The sequence below is a fragment of the Strongyloides ratti genome, assembly GCF_001040885.1.
Source record: "Strongyloides ratti genome assembly S_ratti_ED321, chromosome : X".
Classification (NCBI taxonomy): Eukaryota; Metazoa; Nematoda; class Chromadorea; order Rhabditida; family Strongyloididae; genus Strongyloides; species Strongyloides ratti.
Genome location: NC_037309.1, coordinates 1,317,920 through 1,336,575, shown reverse-complemented (window position 1 = coordinate 1,336,575; position 18,656 = coordinate 1,317,920). Strand labels below are relative to the sequence as shown.

The window sequence follows — 18,656 nt, the reverse complement described above, 5'->3', positions numbered from 1 at the left end:
CTTATTTTGTTAACTTCAAGAAGATGAAAATAGATTTATGTAATTGCTCTCATATGATGGAAGGTAAAAGAATTTGGAATAATAAAAAGAATTTTGATAGTAATAGTTTCTTTCAACTAGTCTTATCATAAATATTATACACTTATTATCCAAAAATCTTAAGAAAAAGATAATTTTTAACTTTTGTTTATCATTAAATATATATAAATAATTTAAACAAAAAAATAATAGTAAAATTAAATAAACTTTTAAAAAAAAATCTAGATATTTTGAAGAAAAAATAATAAAATAAAAACAAAGATATTTTTTTTAATTCATAATGTAATTGTTTTAATGTGAAATTTATCTTTTCATTTCCTGTTTCCAACAATTATAATTTTTATTCGCATTGTATAAAAAAAAAATTCACTTTTAAATAACTTTTTGTTTGCATATGATTTTAAATATTTGGTGTATACTACTACACAAGTCTTAACATTCCTAATAATTAAATACGTTTAAAAGTAACTACTATTTCTCATATTTATATATTAACATAATAAAGTTACTTTTTAAATACTTATTAAAAAAAAGAAAAAAACTTTGATAGATGATTTAATTGTAATAAAGTTTTCTTTAAATGAATTTTTTGTCATTTTGTTAAATATTTATATATATATTTCTTTTAATTATATTTCTTATCAATTTTTAAAAATTAATTTTTTTTTTTGGAGATTATGAATTTATTAATATGTTATATGTTAATTTTTTTTCTAACAAATAAATTTGTATCAGGTAATATTAGTTGTTTTTCTTTTAATTTATTTTTTTTTATTATTGTTATTTTTTTTATTATAAAGGAAATTATCTTTGGTGTCATCAGGGTGGAAATAAAGAATATTCTCCAGTACAATGTTCTTCCACAACAAAAGAATGCTTTAAATTTGAATGTCAAGGAATTGATTGTAATTTAATTGTTATTAATAAAATTATATATATTTTTATTTTAGCTGAATTTGTAGCTAGAGGATGTGGAGTAAATGTTAAAACAAATTCAGTTGGATTAAAAAATGAAAGTTGTTTTCAAGCTGAATCAGTTTGCCAAAAATTAGGTGGTATATCAAATTGTCATATATGTACAAATAAATATATGTGTAATCATAGTAAAACTAAAAAACTACAAATATATTTATATATTTTTATGATTGTATTAAGCAATTACATTATTATTGCAAATTTTTAATACGTTTGTACTTTAAAAATCAAAATCTTTATTTTAAACATACTTCATTAAAATAAACATTAAATAAAAATAATGGAAATTTATTTATTTTTGTTATATAATATATATATGTATATAAATATTTATATATATATATACTTACAATTAATTATTTTTTCTATTTATTATTGAGTTAAAAATAGCATCTCTAATTGGTAAATATGTTCTTGCTGTATCACCAAGACCACTCTTCATACCATTAGATAGATATGAAAAAGAAACATTATATTTTAAATTATATCTTATATTTTGTCCACCTAATCCAGCATGTCCTACAAGTAAAATTTCTTTGCTTTCTACCTCAATAGGTATATATGTAAACCCGTATCCTCGTTGAATTTTTGCTCCTGTTACAATATCCATATCATTTCCTGTAGATGGTATTGATATTTTTTTTACTAATTCTTTACTTATCACTTCACCATTCATAACTTTATTAAAAAGTTTAGCAAATCCTCTTGAAGTTCCTATACCTAATGCAGCACATTGTTCAACTTCATATACATCAGGATTATTAAGAGTCATTTTCTATAGAAAAAAAATAATAATAAAAAGATTAAATATAATATATTAAACTTACAAATACTGATTGCATCCATGATGGATTTTTTGACATTTTTGTTAAATATCCATCAAAAAGTGCATCTTTAAAACAATGCCAATAATCAACTGAATGTGGATTTGTAATAAATTCATCAATCCTATCATATATTGTGGCACTACTTAATCTTGAAACACGATGAGATAATTCTTTTGGTAATCCTAGATAAGCCTCAATATCTAAAATATTTATATATTAATTTTTGTTTTAAATCAATTTATAGTATTATTATTTATAAAAATTTCTTATAAAAAAAAAAAACTTACCATGTACATCAGCAATTTCTTCCTTAAAAAATTTTCCAATTGTTCTTTTTTTTGGATCAACATGACTAATTATTTGATCTACTAACCATCCATATGAAATGGCATGATAACCAATTTTTGTACCAGGTATCCAATACGGTTTTTGATTTTCAATTATTTTTGTCATAACACTATGATTAAGAGCATCTTCAATTTCAATATTTTGATCTATTAAAACAATTCCACTTGTATGTTCCATAACCATTTGAACTGTTACATTTTCTTTATTATTTTTACCAAATTCTGGCCAATATTTTATAATTTTATCTTCATAATTTAAATGACCTTGATCAACAAGTAATGCAATACATATAGCACCAAGAGCTTTTGATGAACTAAAAGCTATATTCATCGTATCTTCTTTCCATTTTCTACCAGATAAGACATCTGAATATCCACCCCATAAATCAACAACAACTTTATTATTATGATAAACTGTCAATGAAGCACCATCACGTTCCCAACCAATGACAAAATTTTTTATAAATTCTTCTTTAACATTTTCAAAATCTGGATGTACATAACCATCAATTGATAATTCTTTAGGATTATCAATTAAATTACTATATAATTTAAATACATAAAATGATATCAATGATGGAAATAATATAATTAACCATAATTTACTTTGTTTTCCCATATTGTTATATAATAAGATATAACTATAAAATATAATATTGAAATAATAATTTAAAAATTAAAATATATAAATATTTTTTATGCAAACCAATATTTAAATTAAAACACCTTATAATATTCAATTTTTTAATTTAAAAATATGGAAATAAAAAGGTTTCATCTAAATAAATTTCATATTAAATTAATTTTGACAAGATATATACATATATATAATTGCATGCTATAAAAACTTTTTGTATCAGGTGATCAAATTCATTTTATAATAATTATATAAAATTAGTATTGAAAATTTTTTAACAAAGTATAATACTCATTTATTAGTTAAATTTATTCTTTGATAACCTTTTTAAAAAGTGGAAGAAGATAATTTATCATTAAAAATACTATTTAATATTATCATATTTTAGGTAGGTTAGTTTAATATAGACAATACTATGGTCTATTTAAATATGTAGTAATAAATAGTAATAAGATAGAAAAAATTATTTGGATAAAATATTAAATATATTAAAAAATAAAAATGTTGTTTTTTTTATATAATTGGATATTGTATTAATATTTTTATTTTAACTATGAAATTTAACAATTTTATTTATAAATATAATATTTCGAAAAAAAAAATGTTAACTTTTTTTCTTTAACAATAAAAAAAAAATTTAACCTGTCAAAGAATAAAGTTAAGAAAAATAGTTATTTAAATTTTTGCATGTATAAATTTTTTTTAAAAATTTTTCCACATATTTTGTCACCGGGAAAATTCTTTAGCTGTTGTAAATACAAATTCAGAAAAATTTTCAATCTGTCTATCTGCTTCAGCTAATATTATGCTAAATGTTGAATCTGATATAAGAGATAATTGTTTTCTAGCAGTTATAAGGCTCCATTTACTAGCAATTGCATTTTTTTTATCATTAACTTTTGGTTTACTAACATCTCTTACATAATCAATGAAAGCTGATGCTCTTAATTCTAAATTTAATTTAAATTGATAAATTAGTAAAAGTCTTGGTGACCTTTCATTTGGAAGTAAAAACATATGATTAAGGAGTTGTAAAACTTCACTACTTGCTTTAACTGGATTTAAATGTTCTTTTCTTTTATTTAATATATTATTAATATTAATATTTTTTTCACTAATAATATCATGAACAGCTAATGTTAATATATGTTTATTCCAAGCATGTTTTGATGCATATGTTCCAGTTAAAAATACACATAATTCATCAGTATCAATTATACAAAAAGGTTCTGGTATTGCTAGTGACTCCTCCAATACATTTAATCTTTGATTACGTTTAACAGCTTGTAAGTGAAAATATGGACAAAATGAATATGATAGTGGTTTTATACATAAATGATATTTTTTTGGATCAACAAATGGTGCTAATGCTAACATTATTTCATTTGCTGCATCAACATTATCTGATAATATCACGCATCTTCCTTGTGTTATAAGGCAACCCGTGATACATTGTGATAAAAATTGTACTTCTTTAGTTTGAAGATTTATTTTTGATAAATATGATTCAGAAATTTTTAGCTTTGCAAAAGTACTTCGTTTGAAAAATTTATATTTTTCTAAAGCACAAAAATTATGCGTTAAAAGTTGAAAATCATTTGTTAAGCGGCATATAAAATCAATCATACTTTCAATAAGAAATGATGCTTTTAATTTTGGTATAGATGTAATTAAAAATTTTTCAATCATTGATTGTTTTTCAAGAAGCCAATGTTTTTGATCTAATGGTACAATTAATGTTATTGCAAACATAATCATTGGTCCATCATACCTTTTCATTGGAAACATTGTCGATAAACAAAAAAGATGTCTTGATGGAACAGATATCATTTTATTGTAAATTGGTACATTAGATGTTTGCATGGAACATATTTGTTCTGCTAAAACTACCTTAACAATAAATTCATCATCATCAATTCTTTCTTTAGAAGGATCAGCTGTTATTTGATCTAACATATCAGAATCAACATTTAATGCTGAATTTAATGTTATATTTTGCGATAAAGATAAATTTTTAATTGATGTACAAGCTGCTGCTGCTGCTATTTTTTGTTCTTCTAAAATTCTCATCTCCTCTTCTTCATATTCTTTATAAACAAGATAACCTGATGAAATAAGTTCATTAAGAAGATTTCCAGCAGGTGGAGTTTGATCCAAAAAACAGAGATCACTATTAACAGACAATGTTGCTCCAATTCCTGAATCTACACCTGATTCAATTGAAAAATCTTTTGATATTTTAAAATTTTCCAAATTTGTTTCATCATCTAAGTAGTCATTTTGTGATAATTGTGAAAATGTTGACTTAATCATTGATGAACACTTTGTTGGGCTATTTTTATGATATTGTGTAAACGAATTTCTACCTTCATTCTCTACTCCAATATATAAATCTTCCTCAAGAGGATTATCAATTTCTTCATAATTATCCTTCCGAGAATCTGTTCCAACATCTTCAAGACTTTCTGTTGTACTAGTTATATGAGAATTAGTTGATTCTGTATAATTTTCATTTGTATTTGTGGTAGTAAAATCATCATCCTTATCGATACAAAGGATAGATGAATGACTATCACAATATTGATCACATTCTAATTCCCATACAAATTGAAGTTCAGGTCCACTAATATAATTAAAAGATGACAATATAATTTTCTTTAATGGTAATGTATAGGGTATATTTAGTATTGCTGAAGCCTTGTTAGACTAAAAAAAAAAATTTTTTTTAATATAAATAAATTAATTAATACCTGTAAAGCTTCTAATATTCGTTCATATAAATCTGCTTCCATTTTATAAAATAGATAAACAATAAATATATATATATATGTATATTTTAAGAGAAATTAAATAATAAAATATTGCTATGTATCTTTATAATATTGATTTAAAATTTCATTTCTCTAAAAAAAAATCAAAAAATTATATAAAGCATTTAACAAAACTTGAAACATTAAAAAGAACTTAATAAAATGTATTTAGGAAGTAGAGAAATGTTTGTATTTTGAAATAAAAATATAGTAATAGACAAAATCAAGATGTGGAAATGTTATATTATACCAGAGAAACCTGTTATATCAATACAAAAAGATACGAAAAATGAATAATCGAATGTTAAAATTTTTGCTTACTTTTTTTTATTATATTTAAAAATGATATTTTAAAATATATACCTAAAAGATATAAAGAAATTTTTACAAATTTTAAGCTACTTATATAAAATTAACTAAATTAATAACTAAAATTGATTTTTTCTTCTTTATATATTATAAATATTTTTATTATTTTTAATATATTAAATATTTCAAAATAGTGTGGTAAAAAAAACATTTGTAAAATGATATTATATTGATATTTGTGACGATAAACAACATAAAATTTTGGTTACATGTAATATCAAACGAAGATATTTCATCATTATAACAATAGGATATAAAATACCAAATAATAAAAGATTTTTTTTTTTTGAATATAAAATGTTATCGTAAATGTGGGAAATAAAACAGAATGGTTTAAAATAAATTAAATTGGTATAATATATAATGTTTTTAAAAAAAAATTTTTATATTTAAACATCTTTTTTTTTCTATATATATATGTATATATTATAAGTAAATAAATTTTTTCATATAATACTAATAAATTATTATTATATTTGTAAATAATAGTTAAATTTGAACAATTTATAATATGATAAAATGTTTATAATATTACAATATAATTTTAAAAATGTAAGAAATCATATGTTATTGATTATTTCTAAATATTTACAAAGGAATAATATTAGGCATCTTTTTGAAAATAAAAGTATTTGATTGCCTGTCACGAGACAATATAAAAAAAAAGTGAATAATGAAATCAAATGTCTGGAGCATTAGTATAATTTAACAATTAGTCGATCAATAAAATCAATGAGAATAAATTTGATAAGAATTTCTTAAAAGAGTTTTTGAATACAAAAGAAATATACCTGTATAATATTTAATCTTCAATCATAATCGCGCCAATATGTGCAAATAAATGTAATAAGTGTGTTAATTTCCTGTTAGAATATATCTTTAACACAATATGTGTTTTACTCAAATGATTAAAAGTTTTCTAAAGTAGCGGGAAATAAATTTTTTATTTAAACAATGTTGTGCATTTCTTTAAATCAATATATTATACTTTACGTATATATATATAATAAATGATAAAAATAGAATATAATGAATAAAGTGTTTATTGCAATTTGTTAAAAATAATTTTTATTTTAGTTATTTTATAATATAATTAAGAAAAAAATAATAGTAAAATAAAAGAGGTAAAAATAAATGGAAGCATTAAATTTGATTGTTTTTTTTTGTTTGAGAAAAAAAGTCTTTAGAATGTGGAAGAAAAAACTTATTTTTTTTTATTTATATATGAAAAGTAATAAATTTAAATAGTTTGTATTACTAAAATACATTTTTATTTATCTGATTTTAAACAAAAATTTAAAAATACTATTTTGTGGAAAACACATAATTCTTAATTGTATTAAATATAAAAAATAGAAATGTAATTGGAAGATATATAAACTCATAATACAAATAAAAGAAATTTTATTTTTTGCAACTGCTAAAATAGTCTATCTAATTTAGTAATGTGTACATTTAATTAATTATATTACTTCTTTCATATTAAAAAAAATGTAAATTTTAAATACATATTTTGTTTTTTTAATTAAAAAATAACAATCTAATAATATAAAAAATTTTAATTTCTTTTAATAGTTTGCATAAAACGAAGTACAGAAAGAATGAAAACAGCAACAGAAACTCCCATGGCAATCCAACAATTTTTAGCAGCTTGTTGATAATTATCAATAATCAATTTATCAATTTCTTCTGGTGATTTTCCCCAATCATGTTTAGATAAACTTGGTATATCTTCAAAAAGGCCTACAGATTGATTCCAAAATAATCCACCAATAATAGCCTTAAATTATAAAAAAAAAAATTAATAAAATAAAGTAATAAAAAAACATACAAGAAATATAATTCCCCAAAGTGAGATTGCTGCACAAAATCCACTACAACCTGGACCACAAACCATTTTTTTTATTTAATGATAAAAATGAATTAATCTAAAATTAATTGAATAAAATTTTAATATTTCATACAAACAATGTTCTTTTAAAATTATGTAAAACTTTTGTATATGGGTCCTAGTAGTATTTTAGAACCATTTTGACGAAAGATCATTCCTTAGCTTTCCAATAATTTCTTATCTAATAATTTTTGTTATCAATAATGTTTCCTTCCATAAAACTATATAAATATTTTACCATGAGTATTTCACCAAAATATAGTCATTTTTGAAAATATAACATATTAATCATTTAATAAAAATGATTTATTTTAAAAAATAACCTGGATAAAATATTATAAGTAATTGAAAAATGATTTAAGAAACGTTTAATGTTTTAATGATATAATGTTGTAAAGTAAAATAATGGCACTAGAAATTATTATATACCTGTAAACAAATATTGTTGTGAAACTTTTCGTTTATTATTAAATAAATTATGAAATTTTGTTATATTGAAAAGAATATATAAAAAATATCTAAGAATATTCTAGTATTATTTATTATTTATTTTATGATATAAAATCATGCTTAAATATTTTTTTATATCATTAATATTTTTTTTTCTCATAATAATAATGCTTATAGTTTTTCTTTTTTTTTATATTGTTTTAAAAAATGACTGGTTCATTAACAGAACAACCACTTCCATCAATTCCAACAATTGCTTCCTATTTAAAACAAGGAGATGAACGAAAAAAATCATTAGAAAATTCATCAAACAATGGGACTTCATCCACAGGTAAGTTATAATTTATTACTACACGTTTACATTATTACTAATAATTTGAACATATAAATGATAAACGTAATAGATTTATTTCTAATTTTTTTAGTAATACACTATTAAAGATGATCTTTAAATTATAATGAATAAATAATCATTGTATTGAAACTTATTTCTTTAACATACACTTAGTCGTTCATAGTTATTGTTATGTAATGATAATGTGGTTGTTTTAACAACATAACTTTTATAAGTAAAATTTATCCTCTTATTATTAGATGGCAAATTGTATATTTTTAAATATTATATATGAATAAAAAGTGACATATTTACCTGATTTCTTTTATTATCAATAGACATTAAAATATCTAGAAACAAAAAATGCCAATGAAATAAAGCCTTTTTGCGAGTTTACAATTTATTAGCATTATTATATCATTCTTCTCTTACCTGCCTCCTCTCCCAATAAATGAATTAGGTGATTGAATAAAAATTAGATATAAAAAATTTTTTACTCTATTACAAATAAACAAGAAATAGTATATCAATATATAAATATTTAAGAATATTCTTAAATCCTCTTATATAATTAAAATTATTTTTAAACATTTTATAAATATCACTTATAATTTTGTTAATTATATTTTATAGAAACTGCTAAATATTTAGACGAACAATACTATCCATCTGTTGTTTTAAAATCTTCAAAAGTATTTTCGAACGGTGATAATAATAAAGAATACAATATGCCTACAACACAACATTTGCAATATAATTCTCCAATGGCTCTTTATTCAAGGTAAGTTGGTACATTAAAATTTATACATTTACATGAATCTTATATAATAATTTAAAAACAAAAAAAAAACTTTTATTTAGTAAAATATTTTAATAATATATTAATATGAAAAAAAAAATTTATTCAAAATATTCACTAATATTAGAAGCAGAGTCATATGCATCATCAACATCACTTTCATCTATTCTCCTTCTTAAGATTCTTTCATCAAAAATATCCATTCCACATATCTCAATTAATTGAGAATAATAATTAACCATAAATTGTAAGAAATGTTTTGTTGAGACCATCCCTTCTGTTAGTGTAATATTTTCATTAAGTTGATAACGAATCTATTAAAAAATATTTATTATATATTAGTAGGCGGAAAAATAAAGCTTAATGTAAAAATATTTGACGTAATTTTAAAAAAAAAAAAAAAAAATTTAAAAATATTTCATTATTATAGTAACTTACAACTTTATCATCATTATCAATTATTTTTAACAAGTAATTTGAATTTTCTTGTGTTAAAACAATTTTTTGTGCATCAAATAGTGATATTGTTTTGTATGGTTCAGAATTTCTTTAAAAAAAATAATTTTTATACTAAATTATTTTTTATTACCTTATTTCAATAAAATATCCATTATGTGTTATTCCAATAATATTTAATGATAATGTAGAAATATTTTTAGCTTTTGTAAAATAGATTGAATAAATATCATTCCATTCAATCATAATTAATTATTACCATTTAACAAACTAAAAGAATTTTTTTTTTATTATAATATAAAATATAATAATTATTTAGTTTTTACATTAGATATATTTATAAAAATATTTAAAGGTAAAAAATCAAATACGTCAATAAATGAAAAAAAAAATTATAAATTAAAATAATTCTACCACAAAAAAATAGTAATAATTTTGTATAATTATATATTTAAAAATATAATTGAAAATAATTCTATCAAATTATTTGATATAAATATGAGTATATTAAATATATATTATTGTTTTGCATGGAAGAATATTTAAAAGCTAATTTTTTTTTTAAAATTTCATATTTGTAGTATTCACCTTGGGTATTATAATGATAATAAAACGATTAATCAAATTTAAAATTAGATATGTTTTTAAATTAGAAAGTTATAATAAATTAAATATAGTATTTGAGATAAATATTTATTATATAATAGTTTTAATATATTGTCAAGAACATAACTATTAAATAATATATATCATTGATTTAAATATATGTAAATATAAATTTTATTAGTAGTAATAAAAAAAATTATATTTATATGTCTAAAGTAAAACTATTATTTAATTAATTATTTTTTTTTTTTCTATAGAGAGTCTGCTGAAGAACAGTATCGACAACAAACAGCAGGAATTAATGCTCAACCAATACCAATATCAACACCTGATCGCCATTTCGATCCTTCAAAATCAAAAACTTTAGAATATATTAAATCAGGTGTTAATGATGAAGATTTTATAACACCCCATTTTTTTGATAAAGTTAATCAAGCTGAAGCACCCCATGTACCTATACAACCAGAACCAACATGGGCACGTGAAGCTAGAGCTCGCTCAGAACGTGCTAGATCAAAAACTCCAGCAAATTATGGAAATAATAATTACTATGATCAGGATCAAAAAAATTATTATGGTGGTGAACAAGAATATTTTCAAAAAAATTATGGTTCACAACAACCTAATGATGGTGCATTTTATAATTCAAATCAAAAGTACAACACTTCAAATTATAAAATGAATTCTTCAAATGAATATAATAATAGACAAAGAGATAATATTTATACATGCGGACCAACATTATCACCTCCGGAACGCCCGTTTTCAAGTTACAAAAATTCTTCTAATTACCAAAATAGTCAACAAGAATATGACAAGTAAGATTTTAATCCAAATATATTTACAAACTAAACTAGTTTTTATTGTTTTTTTAATCAAATTTGTTCTATATTTGTAAAAATGTTTTTACTTTTATTTTATTTATGATATTTTAGATATGATGCTCCATCAAAGAAGGGCTATCAATTTGGTGGAATGGATTATATTGATCATAACAATCCACAATTTCAATTATCTTCACAATATTATGTATCTAATCAAAATAATAGAGCATCATCTGTAGGAAGAGACGTTCGTCCTGGATACCAATATGGTGGTACAGATTTTAGAAGAGATGATATACCAATTGGATATAATCCAAATTATCATGGACATGCAGCTGAAAAACCACGCTTAAGATCAAGATATGATGCTGATCCTAGAATTCCTATTAATAATTATGTTGCGCCAAATGTTGAGGCTGTTGATCCTGTAACACTTGTTGGAGATACAATCTCAAATCAAAGAGTCTGTAGATCAAAAGAAAGATCAGAGGAACAAAAAAAATATATTGGTACTATATTTGCACCAGCTCCAGGTCATACAAGTGCTTTAAGAACTGTATCACCACAACCAAAAGTTCCTGAACCAATTTGTTATTCTACAAATGTTGAAACATTAGAAAAAACAAGATCAAAATCTGCTCAACCACGAAGTAATACTGCAACACCAGCTTTTCAAAATTCTGGGCAACAATATTATAATAATCAATATAATGCATGGGAGCCGCAATATTACGACAATGATACTAAAGAGGTGAACGTTAAAACCCTTCTTACTGATGAAGCGCTAAGACCTATTAGGCGTTCTCATACCCCTGATTGGAGTCACAGATCCCATCAAAAGCATGTTGCTTGGCAAAATGATGTAGTCGATCCAAGATATATTAGACCAGAGGTTTTTTTTTTTTTTATTTTTTTCCTATTATTATATTTTTTTTTTATACATATTTTATTTTTATATTATAGATACATCCACAAGAACCAAATTGGAGTAAAACTGTTAACCAACGTCGCAATCATTGGGAAAATAAATGTAGAGATGCTGATGCACGTGTTCAATTACCTGCTTCATTTAAAGTTCCACCACCAAAAACACCTCATTGGGCTCATCATGCTAATCAAAAACATCAAATTTGGGAAGCAGCTGCTAATAGTACAGGAATAAATCAAGGGCAACAAAATTATAATTATCAATATAATAATGGTTTTAGTAATAATCAAAGAAATACAAATTATCATTTTACAGAAGATAAACATTCTTCTTATAGTAGAACAGCAACTGGAGAACAACCACAACATTATGAAACACATACTCATAAAGAGACACATACACCAAATCGTAATGTTACTTCAACACAAGCTATTCCATTGCCACCACCAACAAATTATCAACATTCTCATCAACAACAAGAAAATCAAACTATTCATCGTAATGAAAGTAAACAAAACCAATTTTCAAGTAATAGAATGAATCAAGAATTTTCTAATCGCAATGTTGGAGCACCAGTATCATTACCACCACCAATAAATTATCCTTCAAATCAAACAAAACAAGATAATATAACTTACCATTTTACTGAAGATAGACATCAAAAATATAGTTGTAATAAGACAGGAGAAGAACCAAGATCATATGAAACACATACTCATAGAGAATGTCATACACCAAATAATTTTGGTACACAAATTTCATCAAACCAACCAATTTCAATGATTACAACAGATACTTTTAAACCAAATATTGATAATAATAATATATCTTATCAATTCAAAGAAGATAGACACGAAAAATATTCATCTTTAAAAAGTGGTGAAGAACCTAAATCATACGAAACCCATTCACATAGACAATATGGAACACCATTAGGAGGTATTCAAAAAAATGTAACATACAATTATAATACCACTCCAGCAAAAGTAACAAATAATGGAGGAACTATTCAAACATCAGCATGGAATAAAACAACAACACAAAAGACAACAACTCGCGAGTCAGTTGAAAAACCAATACCACCACCACGTTACAATGTTGTTCGTGATTCATCTAATTTTTATAAAAAAGAAACAACAAATAGTAGTACTAAAAATATAATAAAAGCAGATGAATCAAGAAATATCAATGATAATAATCAAACAACAGAATATAAATGTAGTGGTAAAGAAGCATATAATAGATTAGCAGAAATGAATGAAACATTACCAATTGGTTCAATTTCTAATACCATTGCAAATACAACTGGAATTTATAAAGATGAACAAGGTAAAGATGTTAGTTACAAACGTGAATTAACAACATCTGCTGATCCAGGAAAGGAATATCAATTATTAAAAGAACAAGAAACTCGTGTCGTTGAGAAACCATTAGAACCAGGCATAATTTCAAGGTAAAATAAACATTAAAAATTACTGATAAGTATCATATTTAATTTTTTTTTTAATTTAAGACATGTCACAACAAAATATTATAAAAAGAAGACGGTTACCGATTCAACAGTGACAAAATAAGAATTGAAAATTTACCACGAAGTATAAAAGAATTGTTTTATAATAATTCTTTTATTTTGAATTTCATTATTAAAAGAAATTAACAAAAAAAAAATGCAAAGAGAAAATTTCAAAGTTTTTTCTTTTTATTAGAATTTAATTAATTTTTATAAGAAAGATTACTACACTACAAAATATATTTCTTTTTTTCATTATATTATAATATTTTAGATTAACAAAGTGATTATTTTTTTTATTATTCTTATATAGTAGATATTTTGACAATTTTTATATTAATTTTAGGTTAAAGGAAAAATAAAATTTTTTAAAATGATTTATTTCTTGATATAATATATAAAGAACAAGTTTTTGTTTCTTTTTATTTATGTAATATTTAATTTTCATTTTTATTTGTAAAAATATGTTGAAGAATGAAAATAAACAAACTCATATAGAATAAAGAAAGAATACATTATTTAATACAAAAAGTAGGGAAAAACAAACTATAATTTCAAAACTTTTTTTTATAATTATAAATTATAGTAATGACAAATATAATAAAAAATTTCTTTAAACTTAAAATAAAAATTTTAATAACCTGGTGGAGTACGTGGTGCAGGACAATGATCACATGAACCAACTTTTCCAAGATCACCAATTTTACCTTTTTGACCACCTTGTCCTGCTCTTCCTTCTCTTCCTGGTGCACCAGAATCTCCTGGAGGTCCTGGTGGACCTTGGAAACTATTTCCAGGTACTCCTTTAGCTCCTGGGATTCCTTTAATTCCTGGAACTCCTGGTGGACCAGTTGGTCCTGGTTCTCCTTGAATATATATTAATCTACCAGCTGATCCAGGTGATCCTTTAGGTCCTTGTCTACCTGGTCTTCCTGGTGTTCCTTCTGCTCCTTGTGGTCCAACTTCTCCATTTAATCCTGGTTTAGCATTTTCTCCTGGTGATCCTTTTGGTCCTGGTGGTCCTTTTGGTCCCATTGCACCTTGTGGTCCAATTGATCCTGGAGTACATATTACACATGGTTCATATGGTTCAGCAGGTATCATTTCACCATCCTTTCCTGGTAAACCATCTTTACCATTATTTCCATCATGTCCATGTAAACCATCTGAACCTAAAGGACCTGGTGGTCCAGGTAATCCTTGATGACATGTACAACAAACTTGTTCAGGTTCACTTGCAACTGGAGCTGCTGTTACACCATATCCACCTCCGAAATTATTTCCAGAACTACCACCTCTATTAACAGAAGGTACTGGAGCATTACCAGGATTATATCCACTATCTGGAACATATTGTCCAAATAACCATCCTCTTTTTATTCTATGGAATTGATTTTTTCCTTCTTGAAGTGCTGAAATTTCATACCACATATCTTTTGAACGAGTCTAAAAATATAATTATTTTTTAAAACAATATTTTTTAAAATTTTAAACATACTTTGCAAAAATCAGTTTCACTTAATAGATGACTTTGTAATGATTGTACATAATTGTATAACATTGGTAATGTAACAACTGCACCAAAAACAGCAACAGTTGAAACAACAATTCCAATGAAAGCAATATGCCTCATTTTTTTATGTTCATCAGTTTCCACAATCTTTTCCATTTTGAAAATTTTTATAAATAAAAATCTATTAAATGAATGAAAAAAATAAACAAAAAGATTGTTAAATTAATAATACCAAAAAAATATTTTACTTATATAATAATTTTTTTTTGGATTTCAAATAAAGTATATCCTATTATTTGACATAAAAAATGCAGTTTTTATAAATTAATAAAGAAATTTTTTTGTTTATGACATTAAACTACTTTAAATAATGGGTAAATAGGTGAAATAAAATGTTATAGGCAAAATATCTTATATTATTATTATTATTGTAAATAAAATTTATTCATTCTTAATAAAAACATATTATTTACAACGAGTATTTGATAAAAAAAATAAAATTTTTTAAAATATTTATATCATAATTAAAATATTATTCTTAATCGGTTAAGATTTATAATACTTATAAAAAAAAAACAATAGTTTATAAAATTATTTATATAGACTATAAAAAAAAGTTTTATAAAACAAAAACAATAAAATTACATAAATCTTTTTTTTATAAACTCAAGAATACCAAGTATTATAGCAGATCCAAAAAGAAATCCTGTTATTGTTGCGTATGCTTTATAAAGAAAATTATTTTTTGATGGTAATAGTCCATTTGTGGTAATTATAAATCTTTTAGTAGCATTATAACTTTCTACATTATATGAATATTTTATATCTAATTGATATAAACCAGCAGGAAGACCATTTTTAAATATCTCATCTTTTTGTACTAATGAACGATAATTTTTTCTAAATTGTGGTAATGCAGCTGATTTCATCCAAATAATAAAATCAACGTTTTGAAAACCATAACCTGTATCATTATTACCTAATTTACAAATTTCAGTTTTCCAATTTGGTGGTTTAGATGTATTTAAAAAAGCATCACATAATGTCTGGCCTTCTTTAATTCTTGGATTTTTAAATTTTTTACTTTTATCAGTTGGCCATATAATTCCTTCAGTATTCCAAGGTATTGGATAAAAATAATTTTCATTATTTAACATAAATAAATTAAATGTATCATTAAACATTGTATTAGCGACAGATCCACATGGAGCAATAGGAAGATGATTTTGTTCATCTATTTTAAATTTTTTACATGCATCAACAGAATATGGGTGTCCTTCTAATTGATAATCACTCCTATCATCAAAGAATGACTTCCAATTTTGGTAAAATTTATGTAGTGAATATTGAAAAATTATATTTCCTTTTATTTCTTTTAAAATATCAAGTCGAAAAGTACATATTGTATTGTTATACTCATCAAAAGTTGTTTTATGATAAGACAATCTATATTTTTCATCAATTTTAACAATTTTTGATTTATTTTCTTTATAACAATCTGTATAATCAATACTTATTTCTTCCACTGTAATAACAAAAATAATTATTATTAAAATAAATTTACTTAAAAAATAATAGATTACTCATATTTAAATTTATTCTTATAATTACTGATATTGATAAACATCCTATTGCAATACATAAAATTAAACTTATACTACAAATAAATGAATATTGCGGCCGATAAGAAGGTAGATTTTGTTGAATCCATTTGGATTCTAAAAATGAAAGAAATTATTTCACAAGAAATAAACAAAAAAAAAACCTTGTGGTTTATTTTGTAGTCCACTTTTACTAGCAATCTTAGGAATAACAGTTGAATGCATAATAAAAATATGTTATGATACCTAGTAATACATTAAAGCAATCGAAAATTATTTGCACAACATTTTCAATTTATTGATAACACAATGTATGTAAGAGAATCATGAATAATGACATGGTAAATGATGACTTATAATACAAACAAGGATAATCTCAAGAAAAAAATGTAAAAAATATGGAAATATGAAAATTTACCAAGTTCATAAAAATTAATTTAATACCTTTTTACAAAAATGATATCATTAGAAATTTTAATAAATAAATCTTTAAAAAATTATTATCACCAAATTATAATCTTATTGTTTAAAGTATTGCATAAGAATTATTACAAAAATAAGAAGTGATAAATTAAAAAAAAATATTTGTTTATTATAAATTTGTATTAATTAATATATTTATTAAAAACATTTTTTTTATAATACCAAATTTAAGCATTTAAGTACAAATTTCACTATAATAGTAATATATAAATGATATTTTTATCAAAGATTAATATAACAAAAGTATTATTGATGAAATTAAAAAATTCACAACAAGCATATTTAAAAAATGTAAACAAACAAGATAATTTAAAGTTTTTTTTTAAATATTTTTTTAGCACTTGATTACTCTTTAAAAAATAGAAGAGTTTATCATTTGTATAACATAAAAATAAAAAAAAAATGTTTTTTCTTTATTAATTTTTTTTAATTTCTATTCACTTTTAATTGATGTTTTTTTTATGTTGAAATGTATACAATTGAATTAATACAATATTTAACTGTCAATAAAATATATTGATATCATAGTTTATTAATGCAATTAAATTGCAAAATTTTTAGAAACTTTTGTATTCAAATTACAATAATGATATCATTATTAGTATTACTTTTTGTCTTAAGTTTATTTTTTTTAACATAATTATTATAATAAGCTAATTACATCATTATTATTTAATGCATTTTATTAAAAAGAATATTGTCATTTAAAAATTTTTTTTGTTAATTTTTATCATAAATTTATTGATAACACTAAAATTAAACAAGTAAAATTGGATAATTATGGTTTTTTTTTTCCTAAAAATCAAAATTAAAATATTATACAAATTCTTTATCTTTATTTGATAAGATTTTAATTATTATTTCTACGTAGATGGTAAAAATTAATTTCTAGTTTGATAATCTCAACTTTTCCGGTGACAACATTTATCTTTCTTACATAAGGTAACAAAATATTTAAGTATATTTATGTAATCATATCAAAATATTAGCATTAAGATTAATCTTTAATGTATATTATCTTTATATAATATATAAGGAAGGTAAAAATGTACCACTATGCCGTAGACATGATTTATTTGAATAATAAAGTTGAATCTTCTTATCAACTGTTAATGTTGTACTAAAATTATAAAAGATGATAATTAACATAAAATTCCATAGATTATATGGTATTTATGTCATTTTTAACTTTCTTATATTCTTTTTATCAAAAATGATATCTAATCATTTAAAAAGAACCTAAAATACTTTTAATTC

General features: G+C 22.5%; 8 protein-coding genes across 8 annotated transcripts; 2 read left to right on the top strand and 6 right to left on the bottom strand.

The window, feature by feature from the left end:
• Positions 1 to 737: 737 nt before the first annotated feature.
• Positions 738 to 1,222, top strand: SRAE_X000028500 (Hypothetical protein; the record flags this gene model as incomplete). The annotated part of the gene is made up of 3 exons (XM_024644610.1): positions 738 to 774; positions 840 to 944; positions 990 to 1,222. 3 exons carry the CDS (start codon positions 738 to 740, stop codon positions 1,220 to 1,222), a joined length of 375 nt encoding a protein of 124 aa, XP_024510151.1.
• Positions 1,223 to 1,366: 144 nt separating this feature from the next.
• On the bottom strand, positions 1,367 to 2,807 carry SRAE_X000028400 (Beta-lactamase-related domain and Beta-lactamase/transpeptidase-like domain-containing protein; the record flags this gene model as incomplete). Its single annotated transcript, XM_024644609.1, has 3 exons — positions 1,367 to 1,789; positions 1,842 to 2,041; positions 2,129 to 2,807. 3 exons carry the CDS (start codon positions 2,805 to 2,807, stop codon positions 1,367 to 1,369), a joined length of 1,302 nt encoding a protein of 433 aa, XP_024510150.1.
• Positions 2,808 to 3,551: 744 nt separating this feature from the next.
• SRAE_X000028300 (Protein C9orf72) lies at positions 3,552 to 5,617 on the bottom strand (the record flags this gene model as incomplete). The annotated part of the gene is made up of 2 exons (XM_024644608.1): positions 3,552 to 5,531; positions 5,576 to 5,617. 2 exons carry the CDS (start codon positions 5,615 to 5,617, stop codon positions 3,552 to 3,554), a joined length of 2,022 nt encoding a protein of 673 aa, XP_024510149.1.
• Positions 5,618 to 7,562: 1,945 nt separating this feature from the next.
• Positions 7,563 to 7,901, bottom strand: SRAE_X000028200 (Hypothetical protein; the record flags this gene model as incomplete). The annotated part of the gene is made up of 2 exons (XM_024644606.1): positions 7,563 to 7,784; positions 7,836 to 7,901. 2 exons carry the CDS (start codon positions 7,899 to 7,901, stop codon positions 7,563 to 7,565), a joined length of 288 nt encoding a protein of 95 aa, XP_024510148.1.
• Positions 7,902 to 8,552: 651 nt separating this feature from the next.
• SRAE_X000028000 (ZASP domain-containing protein) lies at positions 8,553 to 13,866 on the top strand (the record flags this gene model as incomplete). Its single annotated transcript, XM_024644604.1, has 6 exons — positions 8,553 to 8,676; positions 9,313 to 9,460; positions 10,798 to 11,358; positions 11,476 to 12,256; positions 12,328 to 13,745; positions 13,806 to 13,866. 6 exons carry the CDS (start codon positions 8,553 to 8,555, stop codon positions 13,864 to 13,866), a joined length of 3,093 nt encoding a protein of 1,030 aa, XP_024510146.1.
• On the bottom strand, positions 9,580 to 10,180 carry SRAE_X000028100 (Hypothetical protein; the record flags this gene model as incomplete). Its single annotated transcript, XM_024644605.1, has 3 exons — positions 9,580 to 9,792; positions 9,917 to 10,025; positions 10,068 to 10,180. 3 exons carry the CDS (start codon positions 10,178 to 10,180, stop codon positions 9,580 to 9,582), a joined length of 435 nt encoding a protein of 144 aa, XP_024510147.1.
• A 569-nt stretch (positions 13,867 to 14,435) lies between the features above and the next one.
• Positions 14,436 to 15,471, bottom strand: SRAE_X000027900 (Nematode cuticle collagen, N-terminal domain and Collagen triple helix repeat-containing protein; the record flags this gene model as incomplete). The annotated part of the gene is made up of 2 exons (XM_024644603.1): positions 14,436 to 15,248; positions 15,301 to 15,471. The coding sequence occupies 2 exons, from the start codon at positions 15,469 to 15,471 to the stop codon at positions 14,436 to 14,438; spliced, it is 984 nt and encodes a 327-aa protein (XP_024510145.1).
• A 485-nt stretch (positions 15,472 to 15,956) lies between these two features.
• On the bottom strand, positions 15,957 to 17,141 carry SRAE_X000027800 (Protein of unknown function DUF284, transmembrane eukaryotic family-containing protein; the record flags this gene model as incomplete). The annotated part of the gene is made up of 3 exons (XM_024644602.1): positions 15,957 to 16,840; positions 16,899 to 17,033; positions 17,081 to 17,141. 3 exons carry the CDS (start codon positions 17,139 to 17,141, stop codon positions 15,957 to 15,959), a joined length of 1,080 nt encoding a protein of 359 aa, XP_024510144.1.
• Between the last annotated feature and the right edge of the window lie 1,515 nt (positions 17,142 to 18,656).